This window comes from Magallana gigas, chromosome 6 (genome assembly GCF_963853765.1).
Source record: "Magallana gigas chromosome 6, xbMagGiga1.1, whole genome shotgun sequence".
In the NCBI taxonomy this organism is placed as follows: Eukaryota; Metazoa; Mollusca; class Bivalvia; order Ostreida; family Ostreidae; genus Magallana; species Magallana gigas.
In genome coordinates, this window is record NC_088858.1 from 34,158,009 (window position 1) to 34,175,171 (window position 17,163).

Sequence of the window (17,163 nt, forward strand, 5' to 3'; positions counted from 1 at the left end):
TACAAACAATTTAACTATGTTGACAAACTTAGCTAGGGTTAAACTGTCTTGTATAAAGCTATAATTAATGTGTTTTTGTTGAGGTAAAAACCCTTTATATTATTAATGTGTTTTTCATTTATCAGGGAAGTGAAATTATGTAGTGAGTTTCTTTTCCAGTTTTTTGTAGCACAGTTCCCTAAGGCATGAATTAGAGGATGCTATCGCAAGGAAGAGAACTCTTGGTTCCTGCAGCATCAGCCGCAGAGTTGATGCTGAATTTTGATTTTTTTTTTTAAAGAATTTCGTTAAATAACCGCTCTTTATTAGTGTATGGTAATAATTTTATGGAGAGCTAATTTCCAGCTAACTAATTACAATGCAAACATTTCTTTTTGCCAATGATTTTATGTTCTTATAGCAATAAACCCAATTAATGAGGAGTAGTTTGATAACTCCTGTGGTACAATTATCTGAGAGGGGATAAAGGATGGATGGATTTTTCACTTGGTACGCCATGGCAATTTCTACTTTCTGTTTTGTTGACGGACATTAACGAGCCAATTTGATTAATTGTCATCAGCATTATCAACAAACTAAGTCTGTCTAGGCTCTTTAGTGTGCTGAATTTTAATTAACTGAGTTGGCATACATTAGGCATATGACAGTCACATTACAACTGGTCATTGAACTAGTTTTACAAACACTTATTAATTTAATTTAAGACTTTAAAGCTGTTCGAGCTGTTGGAAAGAGGTGTTTTTAAAATTTAATTCTTATAGGTGGGATTTTTCTTCTTGTAATTAAAAAAAAAAGGGAAAATTCAATATTGTTGAATTTCATGTGATTTCATGCAGACATTGGGTAATACATTGATATGAATTACATTTGTATTCATTGTTTTATTAAATTTTAGGTTAAAAAAAGAAGAATTGTCAATTTTTATTATCAATAAAGTTTGAGATTGTTAAACAGAATGAACATTCCAAATCTGCTGACACCCAAGTTTCATATGAAATGTAAAACTTGAAGTCTTCTTCATGTTGATTTCTTTGGAACTCATAAGCTGCAGAAATGATAATTCCAGGATGTATCTTTCTAATATTGTTTATACTGTCATGGAAATGACAATCTCCTACGCACATTCAGGGACAGTTGTATGGAAGCCACAGAAAGATCAAAACAAGGCGGCCCATTGTTCATTGGTAACATTTTTTATGTCAATGAGTAGAGATGATTTATTCCTTGTGAATTGTCAACACAAGACACTCTTGTAGACGGTAAGGTGTAGAATAATTTTTTTTTTTTTATTTGAAAATATGTAAATGAGGTCCTGTCAGGGCCCTCTATCTCTCATCAATGTACTCGCTGACGGACATTTGATCTACATGATAATACACATCCAAGCATTTCACCTATCACTCATCCGAATCCGCAGATCATTCACAAACTTTGGCTGCGACTTAATGTTCCAGGATATATTTTTTTTTTTGAATGAGAAGTTGTAAATTTTGAGGGATTGTAAACCACAGCCCTTGTTGACAGGTCTGTACATTGGAATTCTGATTCCACATCAAAGATTTCTCTTACTAACACCTGGTTGACCCTTTCTTTTGACACTGAAGAAGTTTGGGAGGGGAAAAAAAAGGGGGGGGGAGATTTCATTGGGGTTTTATATCTGTTTTTTTGTAGACCAGTTTTTTGATCAAGTGGAAGCTTATAAAGCTTTATGCAAGTGCAGTGTGTATGTAGTCAGAATAGATAGCTATGTAGATTTTCACAGGTGAAACTTTGGGCCACAGTTTACTGAAACAATCTGGCCGATTGGGTCGAGTTACAACAAGCGCATGGTAGAAATACCCTCCAAAGAATGGGATCACAGGCTATAACTCTGGTTTCTCTTTTTTCATTTGGAAAGAACTATATGTTTTATGAATGGTGTCAGGTTTTACGCTTCGCTTTGCTTTTCCCGTTCTTCAGAGAAAGTGTAGAAAGTGGAAGAATTTCTGAAATTTGTAATGAGAGGGGTTTTTAAAGTGACACTAAAATTTAAATTTGTTTTCTACTGCAAAACTTTCATGATCTAAAGCCTCACTTTTTTTGAAAGAAAATCTTGCAGATGAAAAAATAATTACATAACAGCATCGTTTACATCCTTCGCTGCATGCTTCAATGGAAACTTGGTAAATCAGTTTAATAAAAATCTCATTATAACTGATAGATCTGGTGATATCCAGAAACAACAATATTTAATATAATTTCAAAGTATTTGGCAATGGAAGGTAATGATCCAGGTGTGGAAATCCAGATTGCTGACTGCAGGTGGCTTTTTTGTAATTCCATATATATTATTAGCATTCCCCACGTTATGATGGGGAACTTTCCCATTCCAACCGCAAGAGCTAATTTAGAAATAAAAATGCACACAATGCGCATTGAAAAAAGACATTTGATTTATATTGGTGTCATCTTCAAAGTCCAGCGATTTTCAATACTGGAAGCATATTTCTATCTATTTCTGAACCTATTTTGAGGGAGGAATGGTTGATTTGGGTGAAATATTGATACCAATTTATCATCGCTCTTCTCAGTCGTTGCAGTAAAGCAGACTGAACCTTTGTCAGGGGTAGAATAGCACTCGGACTTCTCTCTGTAAAGTTTATTGGAAATTGACAGTCTGAGAAATTTACAGGTGGAAGTTATGATATTATTGAATTAACTTTTTGTTGTTCGTTTTTGTAATCAATATGCTTAGTGAAGCGTTATCGATGATGCAGGACCATTAGTGAATTGTTTTATTACTCGGCATTTTTTCTGTATTGTATTACCAGCGTATTTTACAAACTAATTTTCAACATAAAGACTATAAATTGAGATAAGAAAATGACAATATCCGTGACTCAACATTTACTTGTGCATTTGATTTTAGAATTATCCATACAATATATCCATCATATCTGGAACTTAAGAGCTAGCATATGGGACTTTCCACGGGATTTGTCGTAAAACCAAAAGCATTAATCCCCGAAACACTTTAATCCTATCTTTGTTACATGTAAATATTTCGAGTGGCTTGCACATAAAATTCACGTCAAAATGTTCTTTTGTTGACTGAAGTGTTCATATTTCATTTTAAATTAATTCTGCCTCTCGTAGTATGAATGATGGAATATTTGTATGAACCAATATTACATCAATGCAAGCTCTTGAGTCAAAAATCAAAAGCCCCTTCTGTACTTTGGTTCAATACTTAGCATGGAAGGGTGCATGTTTATTGCAATGTACAAACACGCACAAACACAATTAAATACATCTGATAGGGCCAAATATCAGGCTGAAAGTCAGGGCCTTTTAGGCTGAATTTCCTTCAGAAAAAATAGGGTTTCATTTCTGCCCCATATATTAAAAGGATAAAATATAATCTTGACCTTATGCCATAATTAGCCACTTCAAAGAATTATCATTATGGACACTAAGTCAGGTTGAATTTCATAGTTTGAATAATGCATATTAATGCATAACTTGAGTTATACCATTAGTTGAAATAATGTATTTATAAAGCCAAGGAAAATTGCATGTGAAACAGCAGTTTTAATAAAGGGTGAAAATGCATGTTGATTTCACATAAAATGTTAATAAACTTTCCAGGGATTGTAATGTTCAGGAATTTAGATGTTGCCACATATTTCATTTATAAAATCTGGTATGTGCATTGTATGGATGCACCAATTAAGTCAAGAACAAAAAATTAAGAAAAGTTTTGAATCCATTCCAGATCGTTGAAGCCGAAGTCTCAAGGAAGCCCAGTAACCAGTGGAGGAGGGGGCCCCTACAATGGACCTCTGGAACAGCCCCACCTGAGCAACCACCTCTCCAGGATCAATCAGGTAAGAGAAACTTCCTCTATAACCTGTAATTACCTATATGATTAAAGTTTTATGTTTGAGGAGGTAAAAAATCTATGCTGCTGTTGTGCACTATGCTCTTGATTGAATAGGTATGTACTGTATACATGCAGAATTGCAATTTCCTCTCAATTTTTGAAATGATGCTTTTTATCTGTTCACAGTAATAGCAATTGTGGTTTATAAAAAGAACTAGCTAATGAAAGTCATATCTGACATGATCTGTTTGAATTCTAGAGGAAAAGGGGAAAAAATTAATCATAAAGCCCCCAAAAAAATCTTTGTCTCATGTCCTCTTTTTTAAGGGTAGCTTTTATCTGTTATGTGAGTAGACACAGACTTGCACATTAGCACACAGACAGTATGATAGATTTCCTGTTTCAAAGTGATTGAGAAGCTTGTCTCTCGAATCATTGTCTTCAGCTGTAATGATTATGTCACCCACAAATTGAGGGACAGCCCTTGGATTAAGATGATCTTGTAGTGTGGAGTTGTATGGAAGTCGCTGCAGTGCTGCGTAATGTGTTCCCCAGTGTGCTACTTCATGAAATTAACGGGATTGTATATCAAAGGATGCTCAGAGAATCCAAAAGGAACAGTAATGCAAGAAAATTGAAAACGGTTAATTGATGGAGAAATCTGATTACAAAATTTGTCTGTTCTAAGGATAATTAATGTTTGAAATATTGGATTTAGATTTGTAGTTAATGTTACAACAAGCTAGGAATTGCTATTGAAGACAAAGAATACACACAAAAAATTTAGGACAGTCTAAATATTTTTTTTGGATTTACTTTTAGGAACAATTTGTACAATATATGCTGGAATTTGCCATTTTCATGTTAAATGTATACACTCTATGTATATACTGAAATTGTGATTCATAAAATTTAGAGGGCTATTGAAAAGAGAGTGAAAAAGTTACAAGTCCTATTTTCTCCTTAACGTCCGGAATACTGAGCAGCACAATCAAAGAGAAACGGTGGATAATTATAGAAAATGAAATAAATCCATTGTACTGAATGCAATGTGCTATTTCCTGATGATTTTGTCACGAATAATTAACCCTTTTTTTCTGCCCAGTTTGGGATGTAAAGACTTCAAACACGTTATTAAATTCACATGTGTGCACAATCAAAATCGCTAGGCATTTAGTGGGACTTTACATGAATGTTGCCCATAGATGGTCCATGGGAGAGGGGGTGATTTGCAGATTAGAGGAAATTGTTGTGTTTTTGAATTCAATGTTGCTGCAGCAATCTTCCGTGTTCTTGTCGCATTAATTCTCTTGAAGCTGCTGCTTGCCGTTTGTCCTTCTGATGGGTAATTATCCTCCGATTAAAGTAATTATACTCGTGGAAATATTGGAAATTTTTTTTTTTTTTTTTAAGCTAATCATAATCTTTCAAGGGTAGCATAAATACTATTTTGACAGATATTCTTATTTAGAGCAGTAATTGTGATTTGTTGAAGTACTTGGACGTACCTTATATGCACTAACTGTGTATACTTTCTACTTTAGCATGGAAATATTGAAAGACAATGTAAAATAAGAATCATTCCACAAGGATGGAAATATGATAGGAATATGATGCCATAATGTCATCCCAAACAGAGGGCATTATATGAGAAATAAAGAGATGAAATCCCTGTTGAGTTGACCTTTGTTAGGCCTACATGGCCATGTTTACTGCAATCTAGATACAGACTTGAGCAAATCCCCCTTTTAATATGTACTCTAACACGCAATTATTATGATTTTTTGGTCTGTGGCTTTACATTGTCAGATTCAGAGATTGACACTCGCAGATTTGTTTACAGTTAATTGTTATTAAGTTTAAATGTGTTGACTTGTTATTGTCCCGGTAAAAGTACAGGGTATAAGGGGACAGCAGAACTCATCTTAGTACTCTACGAGGAGTTCAAACATCGAGCCTATACATAATGAAGACACCGACTTTCTCATTCAGGGCCATTGTGTAAAGGTTCTAATATTCAATTATCTAATGGCACAGTATTCTGTCAAAATATTGATACAAGCCATAGATGGAATTCAAAAGCATTATAAATAGGAAAGAAGATGTGTGGTAATCGTACAGTTAATGACCCGGCCAAGGTTTAGGCTTCACGCAGATGTAAGTAAGCAGCATTTAAAACAGTTATGATATCATTATACACTGGAATAATGCAAATCAACTTACTGTAGGCCGTTGATCAATGACAAAATTTATTGTGATAAATTTTTTTTGCATTTATAAGATGAGAAGAGAACAGCCTAGTCCTGTATGGTAGTAAGGGTCTTGATTGATTACTTGGTTCCGAGACGGAAAGTTAAAAGCTCTGTAAAGTATCACAGGCCGATTTGGATCAATTTTCGCAGTATACTTAACTACTTAATAGGAAAGTAATATTGGTTACACTGTTACAGATATTGGATCGGAAATGTTCACCTCCGTCAGAATCCGAGCATTTTTATTGCGCCTTTCTAATGTTCTTTTTGTGTGATCCATAAATGTTCATTCGGATGACTCGTCTATGTCTTTCTCTAGATAGGAGAGTTACTGTATTACATTGCGTAGAATAACAGCATTGATTTAAATAGGACTACGACCGACTGTTGTTTAAGTCAGACCGTGCGTACGGCCCATTTAACGTGCTCTCTCTGATACTTGACAGCAGTCCAGGTGCGTTCTCGCGTCTCAGGTATTTAAATGTCTGTTCTGATACACATGGCGAATATTGTCAGCTGAAGAACTTCAGGTATAAGGTCCATATCTGTGCGGAGAACTTATCTTCAACTTCTGTGATATTGGGAAGCTTCAGTACACATTGTCCGACTATAAGCAGTGCTTCCTGTGCATTTTGTGACAATTACAGGTGTGTTGGACAGAGGTGTGTAATTTCTGAAGTGGACAAGTAGTTCTATAAGGCCCCACAGACAAATTGGAGAGATGTAGCAGTGGCATTAAGACACTGCATGGCTAGTGCTAGAGGTGTGGGGTTCTTTACCTGAGCTTTAGAGTTTGTGTAGACAAGGAATATTTGGTGTGTGATAGGTGATACCTATTCAACGGAGTAAAAGTGAAAAAATATCTGCAGGGATGAGGAAATCTATTAAAGTGATCAAAAATTGAAATTTTTTATTCGGGATTTTCATCAAATTGACAAGTTTATTCACCTCCCAAGTAATGATGAACAGAGGAAATGATCTGAGCTGGGAGAATTGATTTATTATATCTGAGATGCGTCCTTATATCAAGACCAGACCTGGAGCTATGTACAAATAAGAAGTGATTTTTTTTTTAAAAGGAAAGTTTGTGTTAGCTGTCAGTTTATTTTTTTTGAAGTGGTGTAGATTCATAGCTATAGTGAACACCAAGAAAGGATTGAGATAGAACATAATTCATGAATGTTAAACAGAGGTCTACTTTTGGTGGAGATGTATTCTAGTAGGTAAGGGTTAAAGATAAACATAATTGTGTAATTACTCAACAGCAAACAAACAATTTTTCTTTTTTCATTTTTTTTCTGCGAAATTCATTTCTCAGGAAATAAGTTGTGGGATTGCAGTGGTAATTTTTTGCATGTTTATTTTAGAGTTTTATTGCCCACATTTGTTTAGAGAAAAATTGTTGACGTTAATTTTGAGACTATAATATTCTTTGGGAAGTGAGGTGCAACTTCACATTAAGAAAATTGTCAAATGTGACTCATGTTGGCCCTTTGATGTTATATATCATGAAGGCAAGATTATTTTTTACAGTCGAAAAGCACTGACGGCAATGTATATTTACAACTCTTCAAGTGATATGGTACTTATAGTTTCATTCAGAAGTGCCTGGAATGATCAAATTTTTCTCACACCTCTAGTTTCCTGTTTTTATGAATGAATTTTGTAAATTGGTAGTTAAAGGGGAGAAAAATAAGCGGTGGTAGAAGGATCAATCGCATGATGCTCGTTGACTGAGAAAGAAACTGACAAGTGGCATCCAAACCATGTCATTTTGTGGTCGTTGCACGAAAGTTAAAAAGTCTTCATATTGGTGAAAAATTAGAGGAATCGTGTCGGACGCATTGTTGTTATGTAATTGATCTGTGCGGGGTCTAGGTGAAGTTTTTACATAATCGCGTTTCAGATTCTTGTGTCCATGCATATAATGAAGAAGGGTTGTCTATAATGAATGCCAAGGGGCATGCAGGAATGGTTTCGTTGTAAATGTGAAAAAGTTTATGAATGAACTTGGTCACCTTTCAGACATTTTTTTTTTTGTTAAGGGACCAGGCCAAACCTCCGATATTGCATACTTGCGGGAGATCACAATGGAGGGATGTCCACTTATGAATTGAGGGGGAGGGACATGGTTGGTAGCCGACAAAGAAATTATTTTTATTAGAAAGGGCAATGTACACTGATGCTTTATAAGGATTGTTAGTCATCTTTCCTGACCATGTCTTAATTTGTATTTTCAAAGGATATTTAGGTTTGGAAAACATCGCTGAAGGCTTGTAAGCAAGATCGTCTTTGTAACATACTATCGGGCAAAGCTCGGGAGATGAAGTTACTATAGCTGGAGACATTTTTAAAAGGCATTCAGACCTCATTTGTCAGGCAAATGTAGATAAAGACTTTCTTTATTGGTTCTATTACATAAAAGGACTGGTCATTATCCTAGTTGGACTCATCGGAATGGCTTCTGTTCGGGGTTGGATTTTTTTCACTCATTTATTTCTTGAATTTAGACATGGACATTTAAGCGAAATTTTATCCACAGGTTGCCTAATTTGATGTTTTATTAAGTTATATTTCAGTGTCAGAGGAGTGCTAATTGTCAGGGGAAAAATCAAGGTTAAAGCATTCTCTGATATATGTACAGCCTTGATACACGACTTAAAAAATGAGAAGTTTTTAATATAGATGCAAATGTATAGCAATTGTGGTAAATGTCAACAAATAAAAGTGACAGGGAGTTGATTAACCTTTCCAAGTCATGAAAACCACATGCTTTATTTACCAATTTAATAAAACACACAGCTACCGAAATAATATTAATACATTCCATTAGTATTAGTGAAGGGCAATTTGTTTATTGTTGGTATATATGGAGGCCTATAATGCGCCGTGAATTGCAGTGATGTAATTAATAATGTAATGGATTGATTGGTTCTCAATAGGCAATAGCTCTGTGCACAGTGTCACTGGCCCCTTGTGGGGGCAATAAGCAGTCATTATCTGGATCACCCCCTTGTTTTATTTCTCTCGCCCAGTGCCTTTTTGTTTAGCACCCTAGCCGAAAAACAGGACAGAGAAAGCCCTCATTATCCAGGAGATTTGTTTAGAAAACAACAGGGGGTCAAAAAAGTCAATTGTTGCAGGAGGAATTCTTGTTGATCACTTTGTGTGGGTCTGGTACCAGGTGTGACTTTGAGTGACTTAATTACAGGTAGCAACTTTCAGGTATAACAAATGCACAGTCAGTTTTCATGGGGTGGGGTGGTCCCTCTGCCAAAAGTAGGATTTTCCATTGAAGACCAAAGTCAGACCCACTGATCGTTAGAACTGTTAATTAGCCCAGAAAGTAAGGGGCAAAAAAAAAAAAATGACAGGATTGTTAGCGAATCAGAACCAGAAGTGTTATGATTGGATTCAGTTTGTAATTGAATGGTAAGAAAAGTTTCTGTTTTGATTGAAAAAGTTTTGATTTATTGCTTAGCAAATTGATTGGCTTATTTCTAAATGAATATACATGAATATTTTAACTACTACATGCAAGAGAGTTTGGAGGTAATTTATTATCATATCAAAGCTTTTTTTAACATTGAACTTGTCAGTTCATTTGCAAAGGAATGTTGTAACATGGAGGAGTTTGTTAATATATTGAAGGGTTTAAGGAAGTGATCAGGTTGGGAAAATATTTTTATAACTCTGATTACGGCTCATACCTGAATTAGTTCTTAGCAGGAAAAGGATGTCCCTGCAATAAATACAGCAAATATTTAGACTATGGTTGACCAGAATGACTTTCATCTAAAGGATACTAGTATGAGGGGCTGATAAGATTTGTCAAACTGTTTGTTTTAGTAGTGAGATAAGCAGTGTAATGATGCTTAAGACCCTCCATTTATTGTAGTCGAGTATAGTGATTCTCTCGGAGTCATGAAATCTGCTCTCTTGTGTGTCCTATGTGTTATCAGGTCAGTGTTAAACAAACTATAGCGGGATCAGGTTTCCCAGCCCTTTGATGATGGAGACCTGAGTTACTTACTGGTCTGGTGGTTTATGATGTAACGACCCCTTATTAATGCACCCCGGAGACTCCACTGTAATTAGACTGCAAGGTGGCTGTAATAATTTCGCTTGGTTCAGAATCCTTTAGGAGGTTCACTTGCTGCCTCACACAGCCAGTAAAAAGAGGTCATTATTAATTTTAAAGCAGTCTTTGGGAATCTAGCTGAGTTAAAGGGAGCACCATGTTTTAATTCAGCGGTGTCTCAGATACTAGCTCCTTATCAAACTGGTTGTCAGCAGAGTAGATAGTGAAAGTTCCCTGTACCGTACTACCAGCATTATACCCAAAGGTGATCATGACAGCAATTGGAGGTAGTTATAGCAGAGTTTGGAATCCGATGAAGTGATACGCCCAGTGGATTGCCGGGGTTTTTAGTGGAAATATCCGCGGTGGAGGTAGGGTGGCAGGGTTCATCCTTTTGTTAATAACAAGCTGATAACAAATTTAATTTCTCTTTTATTTCCCTGATAACCACTGTCTTCAGGGACCACAGCTGACAACGCTATCCACAAATACTAAATCTATTGGCCATTTTTCGCACCTGGCAGGTATAAAAGCTAACCAAGCATGTTGGGACTTTATTCTGTCCAGAAATTTATTGGGACACATACATGTTTTATAGATCTTTTCTGAAAAATAATTTCATTCAGGTTTGATCATCTAAAGAGTTAGAAGCCTTACATAAGTTTTTTAAAATAGGCTTGGCTTTTTTTCCCCAACTACAAGCCGTTTGTGATAAGTTTGTAAATTATGAATGAAGATTGGAAAAGAGAGAAGACAGGAAATAAAAAATGCTGTTTATAAATGTTAAGGGATGATAGAGTGAAGTGTTGTGTTCAAGGTGTTAGCTTACAGTTCTACAGCATAACATCAAAATTGATTTACATTCTACAACAGCTAAAGCAGTGTACAAGCAATAAAAGCTGTCAAAAAGTTACCAAACCTTCAATAAATAATAAGGGACCCTCCTCTTTGATCTTGGAGACCATGACACAACTAATGCACTTAATGGGAAGTAAAGCTGACAAGGGATAGAAGTTAATATCTATTATGTACTGCGGGTTATTGTGATTCCTGAACTGTCCTGCTATGTGTAATGTATGGGCCATCTATAGTGAAGATATCCGACCAATCAAAACATAGCTTTAGGGGGCTATACTAGTAAGCGGCTAGATAGATGATGTCTTCATTGAGATCAGTAGTATACGACCCCGGGTCTTTGATCTAAGAGTGGGGCCTGACACTCAAGTCGAGATCAGAAACATTTCATGTGCACAAATGCATATTAATATATCCATTACAGCGGCAGGAAATGGTGCATATAATAATTTCTGCAATGTGTTAAAATTCAAGAGGTTTATGTTGTGATGTGGGGATCAAGTTACACCTATATTGCCCGGTACATGGAATCAGTGTTTTATTATATATTGCTTCAGTGGTATTGAAGATTGGCAGTTCAGTGTGGAGAGACTGACGATGAAGGTCGTATTCTGAAGTGATGGAGTACTTTTATATTGTTACGGAGGATTAATACATGGAGTGTTCTCCCCTTTATCAGAGGTTTTTGATACTCATACACATGTTCTTATATTGGTCATTGGAGACTTGTAATTTTTTTTTTTGTTCTGATCGATCCATCTTATCTTTATGGAAAATTTCATTAATGTTATCATGAAAAGGAACAAGTTTCATGCCATGACTTACCCTCCCAGACAAACCTTCATGCCTCAGTGATACTGCTCTTTTGAAATCAAATTTGGCATAATATGAATATAATTGAAAGGGTCTGTTACAATTTCTTTTGTAGTTTGATACCATAACTGTAGATACGTATTTGTTTGATGACCGTTTTGACGATTGGCCTTATCTTTACAGATGCTAGCACAGCAGCGGGCCAGTGCTTCAGGAACAAAGTCATTCCCTGAAAACTTATCCCAGGTTATGGAGCACTCCATGATGTATCCGGGATCTCCTCACTCTGTGACGCCCAGTCAAGTCCGACAGCAGAATATGCATTCAAACTCTATACACAGTGCCGAAATGGGACATTATAATCCTCCTATGCAAGCAGGCCACAGTCCCTACCACGCGCAGCAGTACCCTCGCGGTGTGCACACCTCCCCCCATAATTACCCCAACCAGCCCTATAGTGCTCAACATGTGACCCCCGGGTCTCCTTATCGGGGACAACCCACAGGAACAGTGTATCATATGAACCAGTATCCGGACCCGGTGCAAAGTCCTCAGTATTCACATCTACAGTATTCAGTGACAGGAACTCAGTATGGCTCCCCTGTGATGAATTACTCTGTGCCTTCCTCCCCCATGTCTCCTGTGCCCCACCACGCGCGAGCGATGTCGCCCCCTCAAGTGATGTCTCCCCCTCATGCAATGTCACCACCCCCATTTTCTAGAGTCTCCTCCCCGGGGTCAGTTTCCAGCCAGCAGTCAGCAGCGGCTTCTTTTTTTGCACGGTAAGTCTTTGATATTTATTTTCTAACCCATACTCTACGTATTAACACAAAATTATCGCACAGATCATAGGCTATAATTGGTTTTAAAATTCTAAAAAAGAAAATTAAAAAGAAATTAAATGACTGTTGTATTTAAGGGGTAAAATTTATAATTTCACTTTAAGAAAGTTTAGTGTGAATGTGAATGTGAGGTAGTGTACATATTTGATCTGGTCTACTGGACAAAAGTGTACCAGAAAGAAACTTTAAGGTTCACAAAAAGTAAGGAAAATGTCAAAATTGATAATTGATTAGCATGTAGGTGTGTGGAATTCAGTGTTTGAACTCCTTTTCTTTTAAAAGTTTCTTTGCTCAGAGAACTTCAAATATTTCTTCAATGATTCACTTGAGAGAGTCTTTCATTCAGAATACTTTCGCTGTTTATGCAAGAATTAACAGACCAGTGTTAGGATATCCAGTGTTTCTCACCTTTTAACAGTTTGATTAGGAGGATAGGTAACAGAGGATTAGAGGGTAGATAGTATTTATCAGGCACTTTTGTTATGGCTGATTGATACAAGTGCTGACAAATCACCCCTGATTAAAATCTGATAATCCTGTTCTCACCTTGTCCGGCCTCAATGACCTAAAGTCAAGAAAATGTCAAATCTACAGGTGTGAAATACCAGAGGAGGTGTCCATCAGCGATCGTCCATAAAGCATAATCTGGTTAAGGGAAATTGGCTGTGGTGATGGTATCTAATCACACACAAATCTCCCAATAATAGGTGTCAAAACTCCTTTTTCTGTTCCAATTCATTTGGTGCTGTTTTCTCTTGTGAGGAAAATGTCAGTGTGAAGAATCTCGTTTAAATTGCTTTGTCAATGTTGCTGACAAAAGAAGAAGAAAATAGGGGGGAAAAAGAGATTCAAGAATCTGAGTCTTTTGGTGCACTGCTGCAGAGAAAAAAAAGCGAGTAGAAATGAGGAAATTTGTCAAAATGGTTCTTGCAGATTCATGTCATGATTAAACAAATCTCTGATGTTAGGAGAGCAATTTTGAAAATTGATCTCCAGTCATTAGTAGTGCATTTCAGGCAATTTTTTTTTATAAAGTTGAGGAGCTGATGCTAGAATAATGAGAGACAGACAGTAAAGAATAAATAGCTTGAAAACTCTTGTCATGGACTGTGGCAGGCTGTTTTGGAGGATGAAACAAGAAAATATTGCAAAAGTTCTGCTTGATTGGAAATTTGTAAATCCCAAAATCAATCAAAATAAATTGCAGATGATATAGATATTTTGAAGAATGTAAGCTTTCACCAAAGGTTTGGTAGTGTATTGGCAGATGGTTTTCACACACACATGTCCAAGGAGGATGGTTTTGTATGTTTGAATTGCTACAGTAGATTCATGCAAGTCACATATGGTTTAATAATAAAATGATTTTATTGTTACTAGCTGGATCAGGTGATCATTGTGTTTGGATAATCTGGCTCTATCAGATTGGTAACAGATAGGTTCAGTCCTGGATCCACAGGATCACAGCTAGCGTTTGACCGGGTTGTCAGTTGTCAAACGCTTCAAATTTCCTGTATCAGTGAAATCTATGGCAGATGAGTTTTATTGTTTTGCCCCCACTTTTGATTGTTCCACTGTCACACCTACCAAAATATCTACCAGACACACTTTTTAATCTCGGTGATGGTCGAAAAGTGAAAACGGTAGATTGAATCTCTGATTGATTAGATACAGTGGAGATAGAGACCATGTGAAGACCAGTGCGGAACTAATACCAGTTTATAGTGAAAATGCTCAGCTAATATGTTCAGGAAGAATTACTCCTTAAAAAAAGGATTTCATTCTCTTTCTTCTTTTTACCCTTAAAATGATATAAGGCCATTACTTTCTATTTGACCCCCCTGTGAATTCAGACTCTTAATCAAGTTGGTCTGGTTGATTAACAGTAAAGTTTGATTATATCACCTAAAAACAAATCTGGTTAGAATTAAGTGTCAATCCATCTGCCTGGGGGGACAGAGTATGTACGAAGAGGAATCTGAGGGACAGAAGGACTCGTGTGACCGGGGCCCCAGCTAGATTCACCTTTTGGACTGCAGGCGCTTTCACCTTTTCCGCAGAGTTCATGCACAATTCTTTGTTTCCTGTTTCCCTAGTCCTGAGGCTGTGCCATCTCGCCGTCTTGTCACGGTCGCGAGGCTTGTGACGATGCTGGCTGATGCTGGGGACCGATTTTCCAGGAAATGAAAGTGTTGACAACTTCCTCCCGACTTTTTGTTAACGTGGCCAAACTGACCATTATAAAAATTATCTTGATTTATCCCCGAACAAGTGGACATGCAACACTGATGATTAAAGGCTGGTCTAACTGAATACCGATTGTCAATGGCCGTTCCGTGGTAATTATTGGTGATTATATTCATTTTCCAAACAGAACTAATTGTGTTGAGAGTCTGAAGCTACAAATTTGATTCACTCCAACCACTGAATGGATTTGACTCATCCCTCTGATTTATGCTACAGGGGTTAACTATCATAACACATATACATTCATATGCTGTTGATACTATCATTATGAAAATCAGAAAATTTCATATTCAGATAATTTTTTCAGATCGATGTTGGATCAAAAAATAATTATTTCAAAAACAAAAGAAATTAGCATAGAATTGATAAAGTTTTGCTGAATTTAAATGTAACTTACAAGATATCATTTCAACTTTAATTAATGGATGTTCACTGAAACTGCATGCATGCACAGCTAGGCTAATTGGGCTTAGTGCTTGGAAGCCATTCAGAGTTATCTTTCTTGTAATGCATTCAAAAGATAAAACACTGGCCTCTAGTAATTAGATCCTTCATTAAATAATACGGTTGGGCGCCTGTGAATGGATAAACAACGATTTCCTTTTTAAGCTCTTAATCCTCTCCAGTAATATTATTGGACTTGACAGATACAGACTAGGATGAAACAATAATGATATTTACATTGCATGTTTGGGCTTAAGGATGAAAAAAATGTAAAAGAAGTATTGCAGATGTCAGTTTTTCAGCTTTTGTATTGAAGTCAAAGATCTTGATAAGGTATTGAATTTTTTTTTTCAATGGGATTAAAAGAATTACAGCCTTCTCCAAATCTATGGGAAAAACAGCACTTTTTTTTTTACTCAAGGATTCGCGTGGCATTAGTTCCCATGGTCAAATGATTCATACAGAATTATTTCTCTATGAAGTATCACCAATTTTCACAACTTGAAAAACAATTCCTATTTAGTGAAAAGACTTCCATTGAAATGAGGGAATTAAGAGAGGGAAAAAACCCAATATGGATATTTAACAGATATAAGCTTTAGTTTTAATGGGGGGATTGATTATGCTAAATTGTTCATTTTTTAAGCACTGATGGTAAATGGCTCTTGTTGAACAAAGTTTTTCCGGGTATTTTTGGTGTCGGGTTGCAGAAGACGGATGTCGTTTCCGTTAGTTCCATTCATAAGCTTGACATTGTCTTTTCCGAGGGTTAGCTGCCTACAAATGTAGGTCTTTTCATAAACATGGTCAATATATTTACTCAATGATTTTCTTTTGTGACAAAGAATTAATTTCAGCGGAACGTAAATTTGAAAATTAAGTGATATTGACAGCCCTCTCTCTTTGATCCTTTGAGAAGTTGGATCACTAGAGAAGCAAGTGATGCTAGCATGCTTGTTGAGCATCAATACTGGATCAATTTTTCTAACATCTTTGTGCCAGGGCAATCATATTTGCATAGGGAATAAATCAGTTCGGACTTTGGGAGATTTCATTTCCCACCCCCTTTTTATTTTCTGCCATATTTGCATGATATAAATGAGAGGGGATCTAGAACCCAGAATCTGCTGGCCTTTTTCTGGTCAATAATATATTCCTCCTCATAAAAAAAATAATATGAAAAAGTTCATTTCCTGACTAGGCAGTTCAAATATTACAACTACAGATTTTAATTGTGACTTGAATATCTTCAGATCAAAGTTTATTGCTTTTGCTTTTGAAGATTTTAGAAATGAACAGTAATTTGATGCTAGAGTTGAAGGTCTTGATCTAAGGGTATGACTTTGTGCAGAAAAATTGAGGTGACTCAGATCTAGCAATTAATCGAGAGAATTAATATGTTGCTATGATAAATGCATCGAGAGCCATAGCCAAGAAATGGTCAGATCATATCAATTAAATGGCCAAACAAATCGGAAATTGCATGGATAACACACATTAATAAGAAGAAGAGTTATTACTTCACAGGCATTCCATTCTGTTGCTAGGCTAACATATTTCAGACCTAGAGTTACTTCCCTTTCAAAAAAATGCAGGAAGAAAAATATTCTTTTCATCTTGAAACACATGCTTGTGTGATGTATCCCAAATTTTGCAAAAGAGTTAAGTTGAATTAGATGTGTGTTGCTAACGTGTAGGAATCATGTGGTTGAGATTATTGAGGCAGCCTCTACAGGAGATTACTCATTCTACAAAACGCACCATGCA

General features: G+C 36.3%; 1 protein-coding gene across 6 annotated transcripts in view; it reads left to right on the plus strand.

The window, feature by feature from the left end:
* The window catches only part of LOC105339571 (kinesin-like protein KIF26B), an 85,688-nt gene that overhangs the window by 44,507 nt on the left and 24,018 nt on the right, over positions 1-17,163 (plus strand). For all 6 annotated transcript variants that reach the window (XM_034470643.2, XM_034470642.2, XM_034470640.2 and 3 more), the window contains 2 exons: positions 3,755-3,866; positions 12,047-12,645. In XM_034470643.2, the coding sequence (XP_034326534.2) occupies positions 3,755-3,866; positions 12,047-12,645 (711 nt within the window). The remainder of the gene's footprint in view (positions 1-3,754; positions 3,867-12,046; positions 12,646-17,163) is intronic.